This window comes from Oryzias latipes, chromosome 19 (assembly GCF_053564925.1).
Source record: "Oryzias latipes strain Hd-rR chromosome 19, Olatipes_Hd-rR_3.1".
NCBI classification, from domain to species: Eukaryota; Metazoa; Chordata; class Actinopteri; order Beloniformes; family Adrianichthyidae; genus Oryzias; species Oryzias latipes.
Genome location: NC_136255.1, coordinates 17,011,573 through 17,033,387, shown reverse-complemented (window position 1 = coordinate 17,033,387; position 21,815 = coordinate 17,011,573). Strand labels below are relative to the sequence as shown.

General features: G+C 39.5%; 1 protein-coding gene across 17 annotated transcripts in view; it reads right to left on the bottom strand.

The window, feature by feature from the left end:
- Window positions 1-21,815, bottom strand: part of LOC101155390 (calcium-activated potassium channel subunit alpha-1a) — an 81,385-nt gene that overhangs the window by 54,875 nt on the left and 4,695 nt on the right. For all 17 annotated transcript variants that reach the window (XM_023949848.2, XM_078937234.1, XM_078937233.1 and 14 more), the window contains exon 2: window positions 16,084-16,227. In XM_023949848.2, the coding sequence (XP_023805616.1) occupies window positions 16,084-16,227 (144 nt within the window). The remainder of the gene's footprint in view (window positions 1-16,083; window positions 16,228-21,815) is intronic.

Genomic DNA, 21,815 nt, shown 5'->3' with positions numbered 1-21,815 from the left:
CTTTTTTAATGCTTTTGTTGTTTGGTTTTTCTGGTTTTGTGTATTTTCTTAGGCCTTTTTTAAATTTACTTTATTAAACTTCTTGGTGCTTTGTTCTGTTCAGCTTTAACTTCTGTGATTTGCCTTGTTGCCTTGAGGTGATGTCATGTAATCCATGGACATGGCGGACAAAATGGCGGACGGAGAAACAGCAGTGGTGAGTCCAGACCAAAACTTGGGAAAAAACCCAAATCCAACCAATGATCTGGTCTCACAGTCTCTGAGTAAAGCTACTGGAATGATCACTGACCTCAAGGAAGACATCCGTCGTCTGAAAGCTGAGCTGGAAATGAAGGACGCTCTCCTGTCCAGATTCATGGACGTCTCCTTCGCTCAGTCTAAGCGGCTAACCTCGCTTAGCGCCGCACTCCAGGACACAGCTCCATGGGACCCGTCCACCTGCCCACGGCCTTCTTCATTCTCAACACCCAAGCAAAGATCCCTGGATGAAGAAGTGGTTGTCCGAAGGCCCAGAAGGAGGAGATCTGACGAGACCCGGAAGGCTCCTGTCCTGAGTCTCTCCAACCGCTTCTCCGGTCTGGCTACGGATTCTCCCGCTCCTTCCGCAGCGATCACAGCGGCACAGACTCCACCAGACCTGGGCTCCACCATGGATTTCCCCGCTCTACGGAGAGACGCCACTGTGATCCCGAAGGAGGACGGACGCATCGCGGTATGCAGCAACCCGGACCGGGCCTCGGGGATCACCGCTAAAGCCCCATCAGGATCAGACGAGCGTCTGGATCTCCCCGCGTCCTCGCGGGCTCCAGCTTCTTCCTCCCGCCGTCGGATCCTGAAGGAAGCCGTCCGCTTCCATTCCAGCAAGGCTCGGACCTCGCCGCCGCAGATGAACCACCGGCCGCAAGGTGAGGCCGCCGCTGCCGCTGTCGTCACGCAGGTACCTGTCGGCTCTGCACCTGCGCCCGCGTCTCCTCCTCCACTGTTCACCCCGACAACGGCGATAATCGGGAACTCCATAATACGGAAGGTCCGCTTCTTTAACGCGGTCACACACTGCTTTCCAGGAGCCACAGTTCTGGATATTCTGGAGAAACTCCCAGACCTGCTGCGATCTTTCCCTTCGACAGTCAGGAGGCTGATTTTACATGTCGGTTTTAATGACACATCTTATCAAGAGTCTGAAACGACTAAAAAGGCGTTCATCAGACTTTTTAATTTTTTAAACTCTTGTCCATTGACTGTTTTTATCTCGGGACCCCTCCCCTCCCTCTCTCGCGGCCAGGGCCGCTTCAGCAGGCTGCTGAGTCTGAGCACCTGGCTCCACTCTGCTTCCAGTAGGAACAGATTTGTTTTTATTGACAATTTTAATCTTTTCTGGAACAGAACTTCATTCTATAAAACTAACGGGATTCACCCCAGTCCACTGGGCAGCAATATTTTAGCTGCCAACATCAGACACTCTGTCCAGACATCACCGGCCCCCATCATGCCCACACCAGTCCAGACCTCCTCCTCATCCGTGCAGACATCGGTCTGTGGAAGTGACTGACTGGATATGGTATCACCCCCCCACATTCCCCAAAAAACTGCTTCGATTGACAGTGCTTCCTTGCCACGACCTCCAGCCCCCCCAGTCTATCCCATTAAGACCATTATTACAGACAGGTCTTCCATGAGGGGAAGTGCTGGGAGAAAAGCAAACACTAACTGGCTTCGTCCACTAAAGGAATCACCAAAACCTGAGGAAGCAGCTTCCACAACCACTCCACCCCCCTCTCTTAACTTGGCACTTTTTAATATTCGATCTTTGTCCAACAAAACATTTATCATAAATGATTTTATCCATGATTATAAAATTGATGGACTCTTTAACTGAAACATGGCTGAGCACGGATGCATCTACTGTTCTCACAGAGGCCTCTCCACCCAATTTTAGCTTTGTTTTTTCAACCAGGGAGGGCAAAAAGGGTGGGGGTACTGCATCTATTATGTCCAACTCCTTTGCAGTAAAGCAGATTGCATTAGATGAGTACCCCAGCTTTGAACATCACGCCTTTGTTTTTAACAGCCCTCCAGTTTTATGCATCACAGTATACAGACCACCCAAACCAAGCTCTGTTTTTATTGAGGAGTTTTCTGAGTTTTTAGCATCTGTCCACACTTCTTTTAACATGATTTTAATAACAGGTGATTTTAACTTGCATATAGACGGGAAGTCGGACTATTGCACTACTCAGTTCTTGGACTTGCTCTCCTCTCTTGATTTTAAACAACACGTCATGCAGCCGACTCACAACAGGGGGCACACTCTTGACCTCGTCATCAGTCATGGTTTACCTACCAGTGTGTCCGCTGTTGTGGATCTGGCTGTATCTGACCATTACTGTGTGCTTTTTAACATCACTGGTTTTATAAAGCAAGAGACCTCTGTGAGAACGGTGAAGAAACGCTACTTGACTCCTGAAGTGGTCGAAAAGTTTATTACATCTGTTCGCTCCTACTCTCCGCTTGTCTTGCCGGCCCCCTGTGATCTACTCGTTGAAAATTTTAACAGTAAATTAAAATCCAGTCTCGACTCAGTAGCTCCACTAACGTCTAAAAAGATAAGAACCAAAGCCACACCCCCTTGGAGAACTGAAGAAATTAAACAATTGAAGAGACGTTGTAGATCTGCCGAAAGACTTTGGAGAATAAACAAACTTGAAACAAACTATCAATTATACCAAAACCAACTAAAACTATATAATCAAACCGTAAAACAGACCAGAAATTCATATTTTGCTAACATCATTTCTGTAAATAAGAATAACCCCAGAGTCCTTTTCACCACAATTGAGTCCCTGATCAACTCAAATGCAAACAAAAACACAATGCCAGCCTCCGCCTCATTGTGTGAGGACTTTGCAGACCACTTCAGGAGCAAGATCGATTCTGTCAGATCTAACATCATAAAAGAACAGAAAACCCTCTCTATTGGTTATGTTGGCTTGATCTTACCTGAGGAAGCACTGGACAGTTTTGACCTGGTTGAAGCTGCAACACTTGGTCGAGTTTTCTCCCAAGTTAATCCAACAACTTGTTTTTTAGATCCCATCCCTACATCACTTTTTAAATCCTTTTACGGGTCTTTTGAGAGTGAGATTTTAAATATCATGAACTCCTCTCTACAGACGGGTATTTTTCCTGCTGCCTTTAAAACGGCAGTGGTGAAACCGTTACTCAAGAAAACTAATTCAGACCCTTCAATTTTTAATAACTACAGACCTGTGTCCAACTTGCCATTTTTAAGTAAGGTTTTATAAACTTGTTTTTATTCAGCTAAATGAGTTTCTCTCTCAAAACAACATTTTTGAGATAAACCAGTCTGGCTTTAGGACGAACCACAGCACAGAGACAGCCTTGTTAAAAATCGTTAATGATGTTAGATGTGCCTTGGATTCAGGTCAGATCTCAGTACTAGTTCTACTAGATCTAAGTGCAGCTTTTGATACTGTTGATCACCTGATCCTTGTAAACAGACTTAAAAGTCTTGGCCTTTCAGGGACTGTTCTCAAGTGGTTCGATTCTTATCTCATGAAGAGAAACTTTATGGTAAGCATGGACACGCACTTCTCTGGGGTCCATGAAATTAATTGTGGTGTGCCTCAAGGTTCCATCCTTGGCCCCTTGCTTTTTAACATTTACATGCTTCCTCTGGGGAATGTCATCAGGAGCCACAACATCAGCTTTCATAGCTATGCTGATGATACCCAGCTGTATATAGCTATGTCTCCTGATGACACAAGACCAATAGAAGCACTTTTTAACTGTATATTAGATGTGAAATTATGGATGGCAAATAATTTTCTGCAGCTCAACCAGGACAAAACGGAAATTTTAGTTATCGGTCCTGAAGCCAAGAGGGAGAAACAGTTTCTGAAGCTGCAGCAACTTTCATTAAGTCATTCAGAAACAGTCAGAAACCTGGGTGTTATTTTTGACTCTAAGCTAACTTTTATCCCCCATATAAAACAGGTGGTTAAAACTGGTTTTTATCATCTCAAAAATCTGGCTAGAGTCCGCCCACTACTCTCTCTTGCTAATATGGAGATGCTAATGCATGCTTTTATCATGAGTAAAGTTGATTACTGTAACGCCCTGCTTTCTGGTCTTCCAAAAACCAACATTAGGAACCTTCAGCTTCTCCAGAACTCTGCTGCACGAGTTCTTACAAAGACCAGGAGGCGAGCTCACATCACCCCAATTTTGAAATCCCTGCATTGGCTCCCCATATGCTTCAGGATTGATTTTAAGATACTTTTAACAGTTTTTAAATGTCTTAACGGTCTTGCGCCTTCTTATTTATCAGATCTTTTAGTAAAGTATGAACCCTCGCGGACCCTGAGATCCTCTGGCACTGGTCTGTTAACCATTCCAACTGTAAAAACTAAAACCTATGGAGAGGCTGCATTTCAGCACTATGGTCCCCGCTTATGGAACAGTCTGCCAGAGAGCCTGAGAGCCGCAGAGAGCATTGATACTTTTAAGAAAAGGCTAAAGACCCATCTCTTTAACCTGGCTTTTAGCTAATTTTTTTTTTACTACTTTTATGTATTTATTCAGTTATTTATTTATATGTACTTTTTATTTTATTTATTTATCTATCCATTTTATCTTGTTTTATGAACTTGAATCTGATTTTAACGCGTTATTTTAATTTACCTTATTTTAATGTTTTATTGTTTTTATCAATATTTTTACTTGTTTATTCTCATTTTTATTCATTTTTATTTCCGGTGCTTCCTCAGCTGGAACCCCTCCTTCTGGGTCGGCTGCTGTTCAGCCACTGCAGCTCTAGATGGGGACCTGCATCACCACTTAGCTGTGGTGGAGCGGTCCCCGCCTGTGAAGCTGCATTTGGCTGTCTATGCGGCTGTTCCCGGAGGGGGAGGTTCCAATTATTAGCGTTTCCAGCATCCTCTTTTTGTGCTCAGCCTATTTCTCATTGTCCTTTGCCATCACTTAGGGGGTGGGAGGTGTGAAAGGAGTGGGGGGCTAGGTACGGGGAGGGGGGCCCCATTTATTTATTTATTTTTATTTTATTTATTTTTAAATCGTCAATGCTTGTTTTTATATTTTGTTGTGTTTTAATGTAAAGCACTTTGTGTTATATTTATATATGAAAAGTGCTTTATAAATAAAGTTTGATTTGATTTGATTTGATTTGTTCCTCGTACCAACTGCACTGCAAAAACTGAAAGTTAAAAAGACCCTTAATTCAAGAAAATATGTTTGCAATTAAAGTAATCTTATCAAGACAGCTTTTCAGCAGCAAAATAATCTTAGTTTAAAAAACAAACATGTCTTAGTAATTTGAATTTTATTCTTAAAATAACGTTTTTTGGTAAAACTATTTTCCTCAGTCCATGGGCAAATTCTTTTTGCTTATTTAAATTTTTTTCTTTCTAATTTTAAGTATTTTGACTTATTTCTAAGGGTTTATTTTTGCAGTTTGATTTAATTTTATAATCACCACAGCTAATTATTACTTCCTCTATACGTGAAGCTCCATAGTTTCAGTTCTCAGGGTTCTCCCCACATTTCCTTCAGGGTTTTGTTGTCATTTTTCAGTTCATATCAAGTCCGTCGTGTTTATTTTCTGGTTAACCTGTTTTAAACACAACTCACCCACCAGTACATTTACCTTAATGACATTATTTTGCAGCTTAAGTTTTGTTTTCTGATTTATCTTGGAGAAAAAAACATGAAACTGTTGTTTTTTTGGAGAAAAAACATGAAACAGCAGCTGAAATGTTTATGTAGGACCAAAAAATCATGAATGCCAAATTAACCTTTCATTTGGAGTATTTTGTGATAAAAAAAACTCAAACGCAGGGGGACATTTTTACCATTTTTCACCTGTTTCAGTACCATTATTACATGGTCGTTGTCCCTGGCAACCACCTATATCCTCCTGTTGAGCAGAAGTGTTTTGAGTGAAAAAGTGTGGGAAGTGTGCTGTTCTCCATAAGAGAAAGCTCCTTAATGACCGCTTGAATACCATTTCATCACGTTTCTGTAGCTGAACTAGAGCTGTGGGAAACTACTTTTTCTAAAGATGAGGCTTGTATGTAGTTGTGAATTCAGTCAAGCACATATCTCAGCTGTCTCACTTCCTCAAATATTTCCAGGAAGATTAAACTATTTTATAAAAAGGGTACTTTTTCAAAATTAAAACAGTTTAGGAGTTAGGAGTTACACTGAATACGCAGCAAGCTTTTTGATAAAACTCCTAAAATGAAATTGTGTGTTGCTTTTTTTTGGGCTGTACTTATGCTTTACCCTGTGATTTATGCAGCTGCTGTAAACATTTCATTCCACTATACACAGAAAGAAACGGTTTTGTTAATTAATGGGAGGCACAGAAGAAAAGTCCTGCTACTCATTAAAATTTCTACTTGTCTGGGGTTGGCACAGCGTGTGGCGCAGCGGAAATGTATTCCCGCGTCACTGTATTCAAGGAGCAATTTGCAGGAAGACCAAGAATAGAAAGAAAAAAAAGGTCTGGTAGGAAGCCGCAGCATGACAGGGAGTTGGTTATAGCCCAAATAATAAACCAAAACTAAAATTTGGATTTGTTTGTTATTTTGCATTTGCTCTAAAACACATTTTTTGGTGCAAATTAATAATGAAAAATAATCACTTTTTCAAAGAGCTGCTTGAATTTTTTTCACTTAATGCAAACAGTTTCAATGCTGTGAAAAACACATTAGCCTTTCTGGAAATGAAACTGTTTGTCTTTCTTTACACAGAGGGAAGTAAAGTACACTAACAGAGGAAAATGGTAGCTGTTGTCAGTAATCACCAGGTTTCTCCTGAGAATTGAAGCTTGTCTGTAGAATTGCCTGCAGGGTCTTTATGGCCACTCATGCTCCCTCACTGACTGCGTAACCAAACATCAACACACTGCGCTTTAATCTGTGCAGCTCACTGAACTTCAGAGCACACTGCATGGGGTACCAGGCTTCTGCTGGGGCTCCCAGCCACACATTTGCAGCAAGGCTGTTTAGGTAGAACAGAGCCAATCTGTGACCATTTTGTACGCCCGTGTGCCTTTTTTTTCTCCAACTACTTTGCCTTCATCCTGCAGTCCAAAGCTTTGCTGAAGGATTAACAACTACCAGATGGATCAATAAGTTAATTGCAGGACATTTCAAAGCATTCTTGTTCCCACCTCATCGCTCCTGACACCAATTGAGAGCCCTATCAATAAGGTTTTAGTTCCCTTACTAGTAGAGGCGATGACCTCTGCTCAGCAGATTGCAGGTTCGATTCCAGCCTGGTATACACATAAGTATAGGCCATTTAGCATTTGCTATCATTGTGTTTGTGAGACCTACTTCAGTGTTGTAGTTTGGTTATCAATAGAAACAGACCCTTTTTGTCCAACTAAATCTGTTCCCTTTTTTTTTTATTCCCTATGAACTTTCTTTTCTTAAGTAGCTATTTCAAGCTGTAACTGAAAGGGACATTTAAAATTCCCACATGTGTGCCTTATTGACAAAATGTCATGTGTTTGACCAGCCTGCATGGTCATAAACAAACTGTAAGCAACACCAACCTCTAATTTTTGGGACCACCATAAAATTTAAAAGCCAAATCATCAGCAGGATGGTTGGAATTTACAGAATTGTGTAACATCACAGATCCACATCAGAGTTCAATTTTCCTCTTTTAAGCCAAAGGACAAAAATATTAAACATTGTATTAACAAAACAGACATTATACATTTTAAATAAATGTTTTTTTTGGAGACCTGACAGATCTGTTTGCTGACAAAGCATCATCATGTGAAAGGAAGGAATTTGGAATAAGAGTCTGAAGATTACCACCACCTAAGATTATTTTTGCAAAAATGCAACATAATTTTTTTCTAATACCAGATAAATCATGTCAAACAATTTTATCAAAGAACCTGGTTATGATCCATAGGCTTTATATTTCACTTTCCTGTCTTTATTTCATTTTTCTTCTTTGTTTTTATTTTTCCCAATGTGTTTTTACAATTTACATTGATTTTAAACTGATTTTCTGTTGTTGAATCACTTTTCTTATCGTATTTCTGTTCTATTTGCAGAAATATTCATAATCAGTAGTCACAGCAGCAGTGATGGTGGCATACTTTTACATATTTGTGCTGCAGAAAGCAGTATTCCATATAGAAATTCCCCCCTTGCAGCTTTAAAACGGTAGCTCTGCGTTTGTCCTCCAGGCAATAGCCATATTCCTCAGATATTAAAATAATCATGGAGTTTGAAGCAGCCAGAAACTGGATCCACCCTTAAAGCCTCGGCAGCTTCACACAGGTGCTCAGTTAGAGTTTCAAAATGTATAGGTTGCTCTGTAACTACACGCAGCCTGAAACTAGATCCTTTTGTTTTTCTGACACTGGTCTCTGTACATAGCAAACGATCTGACCTATGGGAATCAACAATGTCCTTGTTCAAGTGTAAAAACTCCTGAGGTCTGGCCCCCCAACCTCCTGCTTTTGGCTTGTTTCAACTTCTGTGTGCGATTAATTAACCCTCTGATGGTCCGCCCTCTTCGGACCTGATTCTGCCTGGGTCTAAATAACCCTTTTGAACATTTCAACAGTTTGCACTAAGGTAAAACATCCACCAGGACAACATGCAGGATGGAACTCCAAATCACACAGTGGCTTAGCTGTGATTTAAGCCACCCTGGATGCGGCACAAAGACTCTCACAGTAAAGCGCTTAGACTGGCACAATTCGAATGCCTCCCAGCTCCCGCCTTTGCTCTCAGGACCAGCTGGAACATGAAGCCTCAACGTACTTCAAAACAAGAGGAGCAGAAAGAAAAGTATTTTATTAACAGTAGTTCTTCAGCTCTGTCAGAGTTCCATGAGAAGGGGCTGAGATCTTTCTGAGAAATGTAGAGGAGGGGCTAACAATGGACATGCATGTCAAAGGTTAAAATGTAAATCATGTTTTCAGAAGCTGGGCATGCTATATATGTCACAGCTGCATGTATTTTTAAGGATTGGAGACATTCAAGATGGATGAGGTATAAAGAAGCATCAATAAAAAACCAGCCACTGAATGGTCTGGACATGTCATGCTTCTGTGAGGTCAGATACATTTAAAGTATGCAAAGCTCGGGCTAAACTTGAAATGAACTTTCACGTTGAAGCGTATTTCATAAATCTGGTCAACCCCCCCCATATATTAATTTTCTCTCACAGGCTTTACCACCTAATCAGGCAAAGGGAAATCTTCATCACCGTGACTAAAGCATTACTTCAACTTATCTCTGAGAGGGAAAAGATTTGTTTGATTAGTTGGAAATAGTCTGAAAGCTTTCATTCATAGCAGGTCATGTGTAGCAGATTATTTTCCAATAAAGTCTGGAGAATCTCATCAAAGCTAAGAATGTCTTTTAATGCTGCTAACAAAAATTGATTTGGGGGATGAAAAAAAAATCTGTTTGGGACCAACTGTTTAAAGTTATGACAACGTAACTCCATTAAACTATATATACTCACATGTTTGTTCCAACTACAGTCCTGTCATGTTTGAGTGCCAAAAATAGAAGTCTTCCAGGTAAGAAATTCACCTCAACATTGCTCCTGAAGAAGGGTAATATTCACACCTGATTCTGTCTTTCTGCTTTCCAAAAAAACAAAACAAAAACGTGCTGGCTCCTAGAATTTGGCCCCTAAGTGTGCAAAGTCAAGAATCAAGCAGCACTCAGTCTGCAGACTCTCCAGGCACAGATGGTTACAACTCCACATCTAATAATTGCGTCAAAGAATCACTCAAATTTGTCTCTGTGATGCACCGAGGGCAAATAATAAATATAAGCCACACACACACACACACACACTCAAAGCTAAAAATATCTCAAAAGACCTGTGTAAAAGTGGTGAACGCTGTATGCATTCATGATGTTTTTGCTTCATTTGGTTTTTTTGACAGTTAATTACTGTAAGGCAGACAGAGACACCCAATCTGACGCTTAAGGTTATCACGCCTGCTATCAGATTGCTGTGCTGCACAGTTAACAGTAAATAATATGTTCTTGTGGCCTTAACAGGTCAGACTAGGAATGTTGTAAATGAAAGTATTGACACTAGTTATTTATGCAATTCGATTTGGATAATTTCTCAGTAAGATATGAGAAATATCGAACTCTTAACTTATGTTATTTTGACAAAAAACAGCAGATTTAAAAAGGTACATTTTCATGTATTAGTCAAAGTTGCAAATATACACTATTCTAATACTACAAATTGAATGTTATGTAGAATTATAATATGATTATTCTATAAAGTGAAGTTTTTAGAAGAGAATGGAAACCCCAAATATAACGGTGATGTTTTTTTTATTTTCCACTGGCTGTAACACAAGACAAAGAAAGTGTTGACTGTCTTTGATTTAATGCATGAAGACTGAAGACTAGGTATCCCCAAAAGTGAAAGCAGGCCGTGAAAAACCTGCACTTCTATTAAATGCTACAAAATATGCCACAAAAAAAAAACATTTAACTTCTGTTTTATCAAAGATATTCCTCATGTACTTTGTTTATACTGAATTTGTTTATTCTGTGTGATAAATTTAGTAATAACCCTGTGATTCACCATCACTGGTATTATTTTATTTTGTATTTTTTTACATCTGAATTCTCTATCATCATTGTACTTGCTTTATTAGGTGGATGTTTTTTTGCCTCGTCCTGCACTGTATTGTATTATCTTTTCACAAGAGTTTTTGTGTATTTTAATTGTGCAAAATAATAAATAAGAACAAAAATCTAAAAATATATCTTCCCTGGATTTTGTAACTACATTTTCTTCAGTCATCCACAGACAGTCAAAAACTATTTTTGTGTGTAGCTAAATATTTAGATCTAAACAATTTTAGATCTAAATAAATTTAAGGTTTATTAAATTTGGACATAAAAAAACAATTTGTGGTAGTTTCTTATAGAACAAAAGCAATACTAGTCTATCTCATGTGTGACCTATATTAAATAAAGTTTAAGAGAAAGGTTCAACCACATTAAACAATAGAAATTAGGCTGGGTTGTTTGTTCAGAACTCTGCATCTGGGGCAATCAATTTTGTGGGACAACACACTAATTTCAAAGGTTTCTAACTCAAGCCATTTGATTATAAGCTGCCCTATGTTTGGTGGGACCAGGGCTTCCCTCAGACCTAAAGAGCATGTCAAAAAATAGTAATAAAATTAACTATTTTTGCAGTTTGGTTATCATTTTTTTGCAGTGGCAGATGGTTTGAAAGACCTACTTTGTAGACACAGGTGCCTCACACAGATGTTACTGCTTCTGGCTGCACCAAGAGCAGCAAACACCACAAAATAACTTTAGCATCACATGGCATTGTTTCCTTCTGCTCAAGCCTAACAAAAAAGGCCCGACAGCTGCTATCATCCAAAAATAGCGACAGAGTTACAAGCAAGCAGAGAGCCCAATGACACTTCCACAATGTTGGGGCAGTGTCACACAAAATCCACAGGTAGGAAACAACAGTCTGTCATTGCAAAAAAATACACTGCGTATACAAACATTGACTCCTTTATCCGAAGCCAAGGGGCATCTGAGAACCCCACAAAGGGGACACACTGAATGATGTTTCACGCTGAGCTGCACACTGTGGAAAATATGCAAAAAAATAAAGTATCTCAGTCATGAAGGAGAACTGCTTCCATCCCCCTGCAGAAGGCCACTAAAGGCCACTGTGCAGTAAGAACAGAAAGTAAGTCCAAGAAAAAGTATTTACTCTTAGACTTTCATTTTTTCATCAAACAAAAAGCTTTTCCATGTTGCACTTCACAAGAGAAGGGCGGGGGCTGGATTTATCCTTCTTATGAAAACACCTTTCTTAGCCTGCTCATTTTTCTCCCCTGTGGCTGCAGTGAAGCTACATCAAATCTTTGTGACGCCTAAATAACGACTCGTTCTCCCTAGCATCCAATAAAATATCCACATCCCACAGCAGTTCTCTGAACCAGACACCCTTTTTTCTAAAGGTGGGGTAAACTAAAAAAAAATATTAAAAAAAACTAAACAAAAATAGAAACTGTCCTTTCTGCCCTAAAACATGGATTATTTCCACTTTCTCCTGCTTGATTTGAAATATTTTCCTCCACACCTGTAAGCACATTCTGACTCATTGACCAGGTCTCATATGACCTGTGAGTTTAATGGGCAAAGACTGCAAAGTCAGTTGTGCCAGAGGGCATCTGTCTCTTCTTCCATTTATAGCAACCTTTTCTTTGGCCAGAAGTGTAGCTCTATGACATCCCAGCTCCCCCATGGACCTCTATATCCAAGCACACGTGGGCTAAATGTCACTCTGCGGGGCCCCACCATTTAAGAGAAATCACATTTTCAGGGGAATACAGCACATCCTGTTTTCCATTCATCTGCTGGCTGCTGGGCTGGAGTCATGGGAATCACACAGGGTGCCCTTCCAGAAAATTTGAAGATTGAAATCTTTCTTGGTCACAATTTGAGATAAATACTCTTCACTTTCAACGCACTGCAGTTGATTGAATTCAGCATGTTGGGTGTTTTTACAAAGAGTATAGTTGTCACTAAATTATCTAACAATTTTCCCAGTGGTCTTTTAATTATGATTATTCTGTTTTTAGATGAAATCAGAAAACCTGTGTTGTTTTCTAGGACATATTTTCTGCGGAGCGGCAGTAGTTCATCAGAATTTCACATCTAAGTTGTGGGCGTGACTGTTGGCATGGAGAAAACCTGCCTTCATTTCCCATCATCCCTTTGTTTACACTTCTTCCCACTAGTATTACAGCCCCTCACACTCCCAACCTAACATTACATGTGCAAAAAAAAAAAGTTGTGAGGAATATCTCAGCTATCCAGCTGTACAGTTATGAGCCAGATGCCAGCTCAGACATAGAAAACCAAGAAACACATGGATCTATTTGTATGCAACTGAAATGGAGTGGAGCAGGGAGCTTGTGGCCCACCAAACATTTTTTTGTCTGCTCCTGATTCACCACAATTTGAATAAGGAAATCCTCAGAAATCCATATATGTCCTCCATCATCAGAAAAATGCTACAAGGGCATATTAAAACCAAAAAAAGAACCCACAATTTTCATCACATAAGTTATTAACTAATTGCTGTCACTTTAACAGACAGGAGAAGCCAAAAATGTATTGCGTATTACATAAAACAATCACATACTTTTTTGTTGTTGTATTTTAGCAACTGTTTTAAGCAAAGCGGCACACCGAATATGTGCCTGATCTCCCCGGAAAACTGATAAGTAGGTTGGCACAGCTACAGCGCAAGTTGTGTTTGTTTTGATCTAAGCAAACAGCATCTTGATGACATTTGTGATGAATAGGGAGGTAGGTTTTTCATGATGTATACATCAAAGAGTGGGGAGGGCAAACGCAATATTGCATAAACTGACAGATGGGATCCTTCTACATCCCGATCTGGGGTAAACCCTATCCTTACACGCAGGACACAGCTGATCTGAAATTCTCCAGCTTTTTCTTTTTTTTTTTTATTCTACGGGAGTGCCTGATCAGCAGAGCGCTGATTTCCTGCAGATGAACGTCACCTAACTCATCAGGGATCCTCCCAAGCAATAGTCCAGAGTACATGGTCTTATCTTTAAAAATCTGCCAAACAGTTCAATTCAGCAAATTAACTTAAAATCTCTTGACCAGATGAAGCTCGTACCTGCATTTTACTCACCATGTCAGTTGTAAATGCTCACTACGCTCACTATAGCTATACCACGTTTAGTAAAGAGGAACCATCATCCCATCTTTCTGTTCACCAGGAAAAGGAGGTAAAGGGGTATCAAACAAGACTACATCGCTTTTGAATTATTATTTTCCTATTTGCCTTTAATAGGATCAATAGAAATAGAAATAAATGCATTGGAGAATAAAAAAAACAAAGTTGTTAAAGTTAAATATTAACTAGGACTATGACCTTTGTACTATGTCCCATATTGTGTTTGTGTCTGTTAGCAGGACAGTTAATGACTGCAGAACATGAATGATGCTTTTTGTTTAGTTGTTTTTAGTGTGTGTTACTATAATTATCGTTTTTTTTTTATTCTGGTTATTATTTGCCAAAGTACTGAATCTGTTCAGTTTCCATTTCCCAATGCCAGTTTTCCATTTCCCAATGCCGTCCTTTTTCTGACAACATAGTTTAATTGTCAATTTAAACTCCAAAATTAGTTTTATTAGTTTAAAACCCAATTTCAATCAACTGGTGGTTTAACTCAATAAAGGTGAGACTTTTAGGAATAAATTTGTCAGGAAAGGTGGTGGACAACCAAAAGTCTTGGAGACAAGGCCAGGAATGGAAATAAAACTTTAACAAATAAACTTAAACATAATAAAAGCTACTAAACCTAAAGATGATCTAAAAGCAGAGGAGAAATAAAAACGAAACCTGGTTAAATTGTGAAGAGGGGACCACAACATTAGACTAATCCTCACAATATTGTGAAGTGTTACATTGAAAAACTAACAGAAAAATGTTGTTGTGCCTGAAAAGAGAAGAAATAGCTTAGGATTTTATGAATTAGGTATTATATTTGTACATGAACATGTTAAACTATTAGTTTCAACTTAACCCTACAAAGGTGAACAAAAGAATCTAGACCTGCTTCATAAATACAAAGATGTTCATGGTATCGAACAGGGTCAGAGAAAGGGACCCCCCCCCCACCACCACCACCACTGGATTACAAAAAAACGGAAGATGATGGATCGATAAACAGATAGACATAGAAACCTTTGCTTTGAAACAATGTTATAGAAGAATGGAGATGGCGATGCAGGAATAGTAGGTCAGCAGCAAACATGCACACAAGTTCATGAATATAAATACCATTAGTGTTTTATTTAAGCTCATACTTCCCAGTATAACTCTCCCTCAGATGGCCTCGAAATAGGCTTTAATGTGTGTCCTAAAAAGGCTGAAGAGAAAACACACATCTGCTGTGTTTAGGTAAGCTGCAGTTGCCATGGTTACAGACGAGCACCCGCTAAACAGTTGTGTTCCAGGCCCTCATTGAGACAGAGCACTTGAGCTTCATATACACAACACGTGCTGAGACAGGCTTTAGTGTCTGAGAGGGGAAAAATCAAGGCAAAGCCTGTCTTTCTTAAGGCGAAATTTATTATTGTTAATCACCAGCTTGTCTGCAACGACGTGAACTACTAAATGCAAGGACAGTTGTCATTCTGATCCTCACAAAATAATGCAGACATGATGCAGGCATGAATATTCACCAGCAGACAGTGTTAGTGAGGCGCTTACCCAGCTTTAAATCAACAGGAGGCATACTGAGCCAACCAGAGATGTGACACCACATTTAAAGGGGTGGGCCGGAGAGGGATCACGCCCCGAGCGCTGGCAATGCAGCACGCTTTAGGATGGCGCTCCCACTCGTGCATTTCATTTCATCATCTCTCCCATCTTATTGCATGCCAAGCCCTAACTGCCAGACTGATTCCTAAATAAAATCCGGAATACATTTAAAGAAACCTTGACTAAATTGGTAGACAGGGTCAGAAAGGTCACAAAACAAAAATTACAACATGAAATGATCAAACAGACATGTGGCTTCTGACAGTCACATCAGTCACTATAGCAACCATTAGAGTTGACCAGATGCAGTTGCTGAGCGGAACACCCCTCCCACTGCATCTGTTTCTCTCCATCGTGTGGAGACTTTATGGATCATGACCTTAATACACTCTCTTAATCTATCCTCTTTGTTGCCCGGGCTTTGTTGAGACATAAAAGACCGACATGTGCAAGTCCAATGGATGTATTTACGTGTTGGAGGGGCAAAATAATCAATTGAATGTGATTCATTTGTGGACTTAAAGATGCAGGCTTCACCTGAGCAACTTTCATTAATAGAAACGTGGCAAAAGTAAAAAGAGGCACTTGAGTAATCTGCTGTCGTGACCACATTTGGCTGTGACAGTGAGCCTCAGAAACCAAGCAACAACTTTCAGTTTCAAGCATGAAAGGAGGCGAACCCACCAGGACTCTTCCCGTCAGCGTCTGAGCGGATATCATGACTCCAGCCCAGTCTTTGACCGAGGTCATCCAGCCCACCTCGCTGGCTGCGCTGTCACCCTTGTCCACACGCTTAATGTGTTCCCCTGTGGTGATCCGATGGACCTCCTGAAAAAAAATTCAAACAGATTCAAAGGCAGCAGTTAGAACAATGTGCAAGCTAAAATTAGCAGGAAATCCTTTTTTTTTTTTTTTGTTGGAACGAATTCTCTTGGATGCATCGAAAATCAAGTGCATCTTGTAGGGGTGTATCATAATTTGTGGTTGATGATCCGATTCATAATTGATATTGGTTGATTCTAAACAATCCGATTTGATCAAATTGACTGACTTAAAATTGATTCAGGACATATTTAGCCAAAAATGCAATCAGTGTGACTCAGAGATAAATATCTGGGTTCAACAGTGCAGGGGAAGTTTTCCAGATTCCTTGGAGTTCATGCAAGATAATCAAGTGTAAATTAAACATGTGTACAAACAAACAAGTACCAAGAATTGATGGTAAATTAAAGTTCCAAAGGGAACATTATTAGAAAATTCTACCAGACTGTTTGGTCAGATGTCTTTGCAAAATTCAAAGTGTTTCCACACATTGGACTGGAATGATGGCATGATCATTTTTTGCTGACATCACATGTATGTTGTCCACAATGTCCGGTTGTTATTATGTTATAGTACAAAAAACCTACCGTGCCTCAATCCAAATGGAATTTTCCAATATCGATATAATCGATTTATTCCATTTTGAAACGATTCTATGATGGTATAGGTCGACTCAATTAGCAACTTGCCTAAGAAAGATCAATCTGATTGCATTGTAGAAATGTAAATCGATTCATCGTTACACCCTTAGCATCACATCATAAAAACGTGAGGTATTTTATGTGCTAGAAAGAAAAAAAAGCTGCTCAGATGGTAAATGTTGGCAGGAATCGTTACTCTGTATTTAGAAAAATGTTCTTAATGGTTTCACTTGTGTTTATGGCACCCATCTTGAATCCGCCCCACATTTATTTAGGATTTTGTGTGAGAAACGGCCGTAGTATCCATGAGAAGTTGCAAACTACAAATCCTTAGGAGTTCCTCCAGTACTTTCTTTGACATCTTTGCCAACTGCCTCTTAACTTCATGTTCCACTAACTTTATACAGTCATAGATAGAAACAGTTTGTTGGCTATTATTTTAGGGAGTTTGATCAATAAAGCCAAATATGAGAGCAAAATCTTTTTCTGTGACATGAGTGAGTAAGAAGCAAGTCTCTAAGTTGAAAACATTCCAAATGTTCATCAATATTTTGTCCTAAAGAAATTGATTCAGAAAAAATATAACCCCAAGGCTCCACCTGACCACTTTAACCTCCACTGAGATCACACCACCACCTCCTGTGTACTGCAACATGCAGCTTTTTCTGGTAATAATCTTTTACAGGCTGTACACGGATAAGATAAGTACTGTGTATATCCATTATAATCTGACATAATAGAAGGGGGTGTAAAAAATTGTTTGCAGAAATGAAACAACATTTTCATGTTGTGATCCATCTGGCCATGCAGCAAATGTAAATCCAATATTTACTCGTCTTTTAGGCCTATTTCAAGTCTAAAGACACCTGGAAAAGCGTTCCGCTCTGCAACTTTTACAGCTGCTCACCACCTGTTTGCCAGTTGGTACAGAAAAACAGATAAGGGTAGTTTAAATGCAGCATCGATTTCTGATTAGGTTTAGAAATAGAAACAATAACACTAAAAGAGAAACTAAATCTGGTTGAAGAAAAGATGACCTATCCTGCAGGCCAAAAAAAACTGGAAAGCATTGATTCTAACGTTAGAGAAAAGGCCTTGGAAAAGAACAAAAAAATGACAACAAGAAAACAAACCTACGCTTGTGCTTGCACACATGCATACGGGAAACGTACAGCGAGAGAGCAGCAAAAAGACTCCAGGAGTGTATCCATGGTAGCTACCGAGCTCTTAGTTTTTCTGCTTCACTGAGTGGGCTGCCTGCCTCCTTGCCTGCCTGTCTGACTGTCTTTCTTCCTGTATTTCCATCTCTTTGGTGGGATTGGCGTGATTCATAGAGTAGGAAATCTCAACAGGATGCAGAGGTTAACGATGCTCCCCGATAAAAGGAAAAAAAATACGCAACAGCCAGGAGGTTAACGTGCCTCCAGGTTTTCCATGACTGCCCTCCTTGCGCACATGTGAGGGAAGATGACCGTTCACATGGTTACTACCACTATGTGTGCCTTCTAGGCAATTACAGCTGTCTTTTTTGTTGTGGTGTTTATGGACATGAGCTCAGCAAGCTGCATTCTTCAGATGCAGAATGTGTCCCTGTAACAGCTTCCAAGAATTTGCAGCACTCTGTAACGGGGTGCTCCCAGCGTACAGTAAGTCTTTGCAAAGTTCAAAGGAAAGATTTGTGCTGGAATCTAACATGCAGAGAAATGATTTGGAGGAGAGGTGCATTTTATTTTGGAGGAAAACCAAGTAATGATTTATAGTTTCAAAAGTATTTTTTTTTTGTATAAATTACCTTTTTACTGCTAAATGGTTGGTTTTTAACTCAAAAAGAAATTTAAATGTTGCAGCTTTTTTTTTAAATCACATCTCTTCAAAATTAAAACTTATTACTATAAAAAAGTTAAAGAACCAATTTTATTCTGATAGGGATCTCTAGCGCCACTTCTGCAGCAAATGTACATGTGTGCATTTCTGGAAATGATCCACATCTGCACTTATGTTATTTCTATTTGAGAAATGATGGCTGACAAAAACTACCCAGCTGCTTTAGAGAACAGGAAAGCCCTTTCCAACAAATTAAACTGTAAATTTCGTGAGCTGTTGTGAAGATTTAAGACTAAGCAAATCAATAGTTGGAGAGGCTGAGTGCCACAAGAAGAGTAGCGGTGTTGCACATCAAAGACGTCACTAGTTTGTTTTTTGGTGAGATTTCTTGGGGAGGAAAAACTGTCAGACTTAGCTGTAACAGGCTTAAGATCCACCAGCAACAGATTAAAGGGATGGCGAATTCATGCAAAGGTAAACAAAACACTAAATCTTGCAAATATTTAAGCAAATATAGATCTAATGGTTTCACGTGATCTGACATCTGTATTACTAAACAGGTAACTGTTTGTTTGGAGCCATTAGTCAGGGAATTGCACCTTAGCATCTTAGCATGTTCCTGGTCCTGCAGCCTGTCCAGAGCTCTGCAGCTATAACCTCATAACAGTATAATAACATGTCTAGTCCACTTATCAGCTAATACAGCCAACAAAACCCAGGGAGGCCAATTGTGGTCTTTAGCAGCTTGAAATATCAAGACTCTTTCCATGTTCTGTTTGTAGAGAAAGTTTGAGAAGAATGAGATGTTTATCACTAAAATGCAGTCTTAATGTTTTATTTACACCATTAATACTCTATAGGTTTATAGAATTCTTACATTTTTTTGATAAATTCTTGCACAAATTGAAATAACAGGATGTTGTGTTCTCATTCGGACACACCACCCTTTGCAGCAGGTTGGCAGTAGCAGTGATGTATGCCTCGGTTATCTGAGGACGTCTTGAAAATGACGTGGTGAGTGTGGGCTGCAGAAGGCCGACACACGACTGCACTGTGTGGCGTTTAGCAAAAGAGATGAAAGTCTCCTTGACACTCCCGATGGTAAATCAATTCTGTAAAACGATCATTGTAAATGTGCAAAAAAAGGGAAAAGGTTAGGCCAAAATAAATAAAAGAGAAAGCTTGTTGGTAGCTACCTCAACATTATTTATAGTTTATAGTTATAAATAAAGGTTTGTTTGAAAGATATAGACATATTTCAAGCACAGCCATGTTTAAAGGTGGCATAAAAATCTAAAATCTGATTTTTTTATTTGTTTTGTTTTATCTTTTGCTTTCCAAGACATTTTCCTCTGTGCTGTTGCAAAACAACACTCAATGCTTCTGTCACTCTAGGTGCAGATAAAAGGGGATGTTAGTGCTGAAAGCTTACAGACTTACATTAAGGAAAGTGTTGCTTTTAGTCTGATAGAGAGACCTTCATCTGAATAGAGGCCTTTAGAAGTGACCAACAGGTTAGACGGAACACCCCAGCAGAAACACAGGAGGCAATTTATTGTGACAGGCTTGGAACCATGTCCCAATTCTTTCGACTTGATCAACTCTGAGTCATTTGCTCTCACCCGTCTACCTGGTGATGCAATCGTTCAGTTTTAATGAATGAATTGGCACCTCAGAGGCAAGTGTCCGTGAATAAAAGGATTAATTAGCATACCGCTGTCATTGACGATTTAATGGCCAAGTTTTCAAATGTAAACACAAAAAAAACAGTCCATGATACTGTTAAAATCTGAGTTTACAATTTAATGATTTGTGACACATGACGTTTCAATTATTCTCCATGAATATCGGATTTCACACATGCAGAATAACACCTTCAAACACGCCGTTTTTCAAATGTATGGAGTTCTAACCTTTAAACGTGGACCTGTTGCTGCACCGTTAATTTTACCGAGACAACTTATCATGGAGATGGTTAAGAATTCTTCCACTGAACTTCTCTTAATGAAATGAGAACGTGCAAAAAAAATGTATTTTTAATAGGGGCAGGCGCCAAAATGAACATGTCGTCATTACAGGCCCACATATCTCCTTTAGGTCACTTTAATCAGGAGTCTGCGCCTCCAAATTTAGGTCTCAGAATCTCACCTAAATCACATCCTCCTGACAGTAAAGGTCATCGATCAACACTGTGAGCCTATATGCTCGAGCTACAACGCTGCGGCTCCAAAAAAGAAAAAAAGAAAAAAGGCAGAGCGCATTAAAACTGCATTTAACGTGTGGCTCCTGACAGGATTTCTCTGAAAACGAGTCAATTATTGAAAACTCTTTTAACATAAATCAGATGAATAATGAACTGAGACCAACTTGTTGGAGGAAGATCTTCCTGAAATAGCTGTCTCATAACGAGCTTCATCTATGTTCATTTAAACCCCATAAAATACTGGGACTCAAGTTGTGCCAAATACTGTCACTGGATGAATGCAGAGAATTAAATTAAGAGTGAAGGTCAAAGTGAAGATATGAGCTTTAGGGGGCACCACTTCACAGATACCAACTTAAATCCAGCGCACTCTGTTTTTCTGCCACTGTTAAACACTGAGAAACAGCAGAAAAAACATCTTAAATTCCCACTCCGATCATCTTTTAATCTATTTTAATAGGGGTTGCAGTGGTCTTTTAATTATGATTTTAGGTAAATGGAAAAAAAACTGTCTTTTCTAGGACATAGTTTCTGCAGAGTGGCATTAGACTGACTTTCAGCTTCTCACAACCCCAACTTAACATTACCAGTGCAGCATAAATGGTGAGCAATATTGGAGCTATCCAGCTGTATAGAAAGACGTGCACACATCTATTTGTCTGCAAGTGGATGCATCAGAATGGAGCGGAGCCGGGAGCTTTTCTACTATGCAAATAAGCTCTTTCAAACAGCGTTTTTCCGTCTGCTCCTGATTCACAGCGATTTAAATCAAGAAATACTAGCTTACTTTCTTAATATGTGGCCTCCATCGTCAAAAACATGCCACAAAAACACATTGAAAACACCAAAAACACAATTGTTTATTACAGCGGGATAAACAGATTTTTCTCTTTTCGAAGCACAAAACATAAAACAAAAGTAACAGC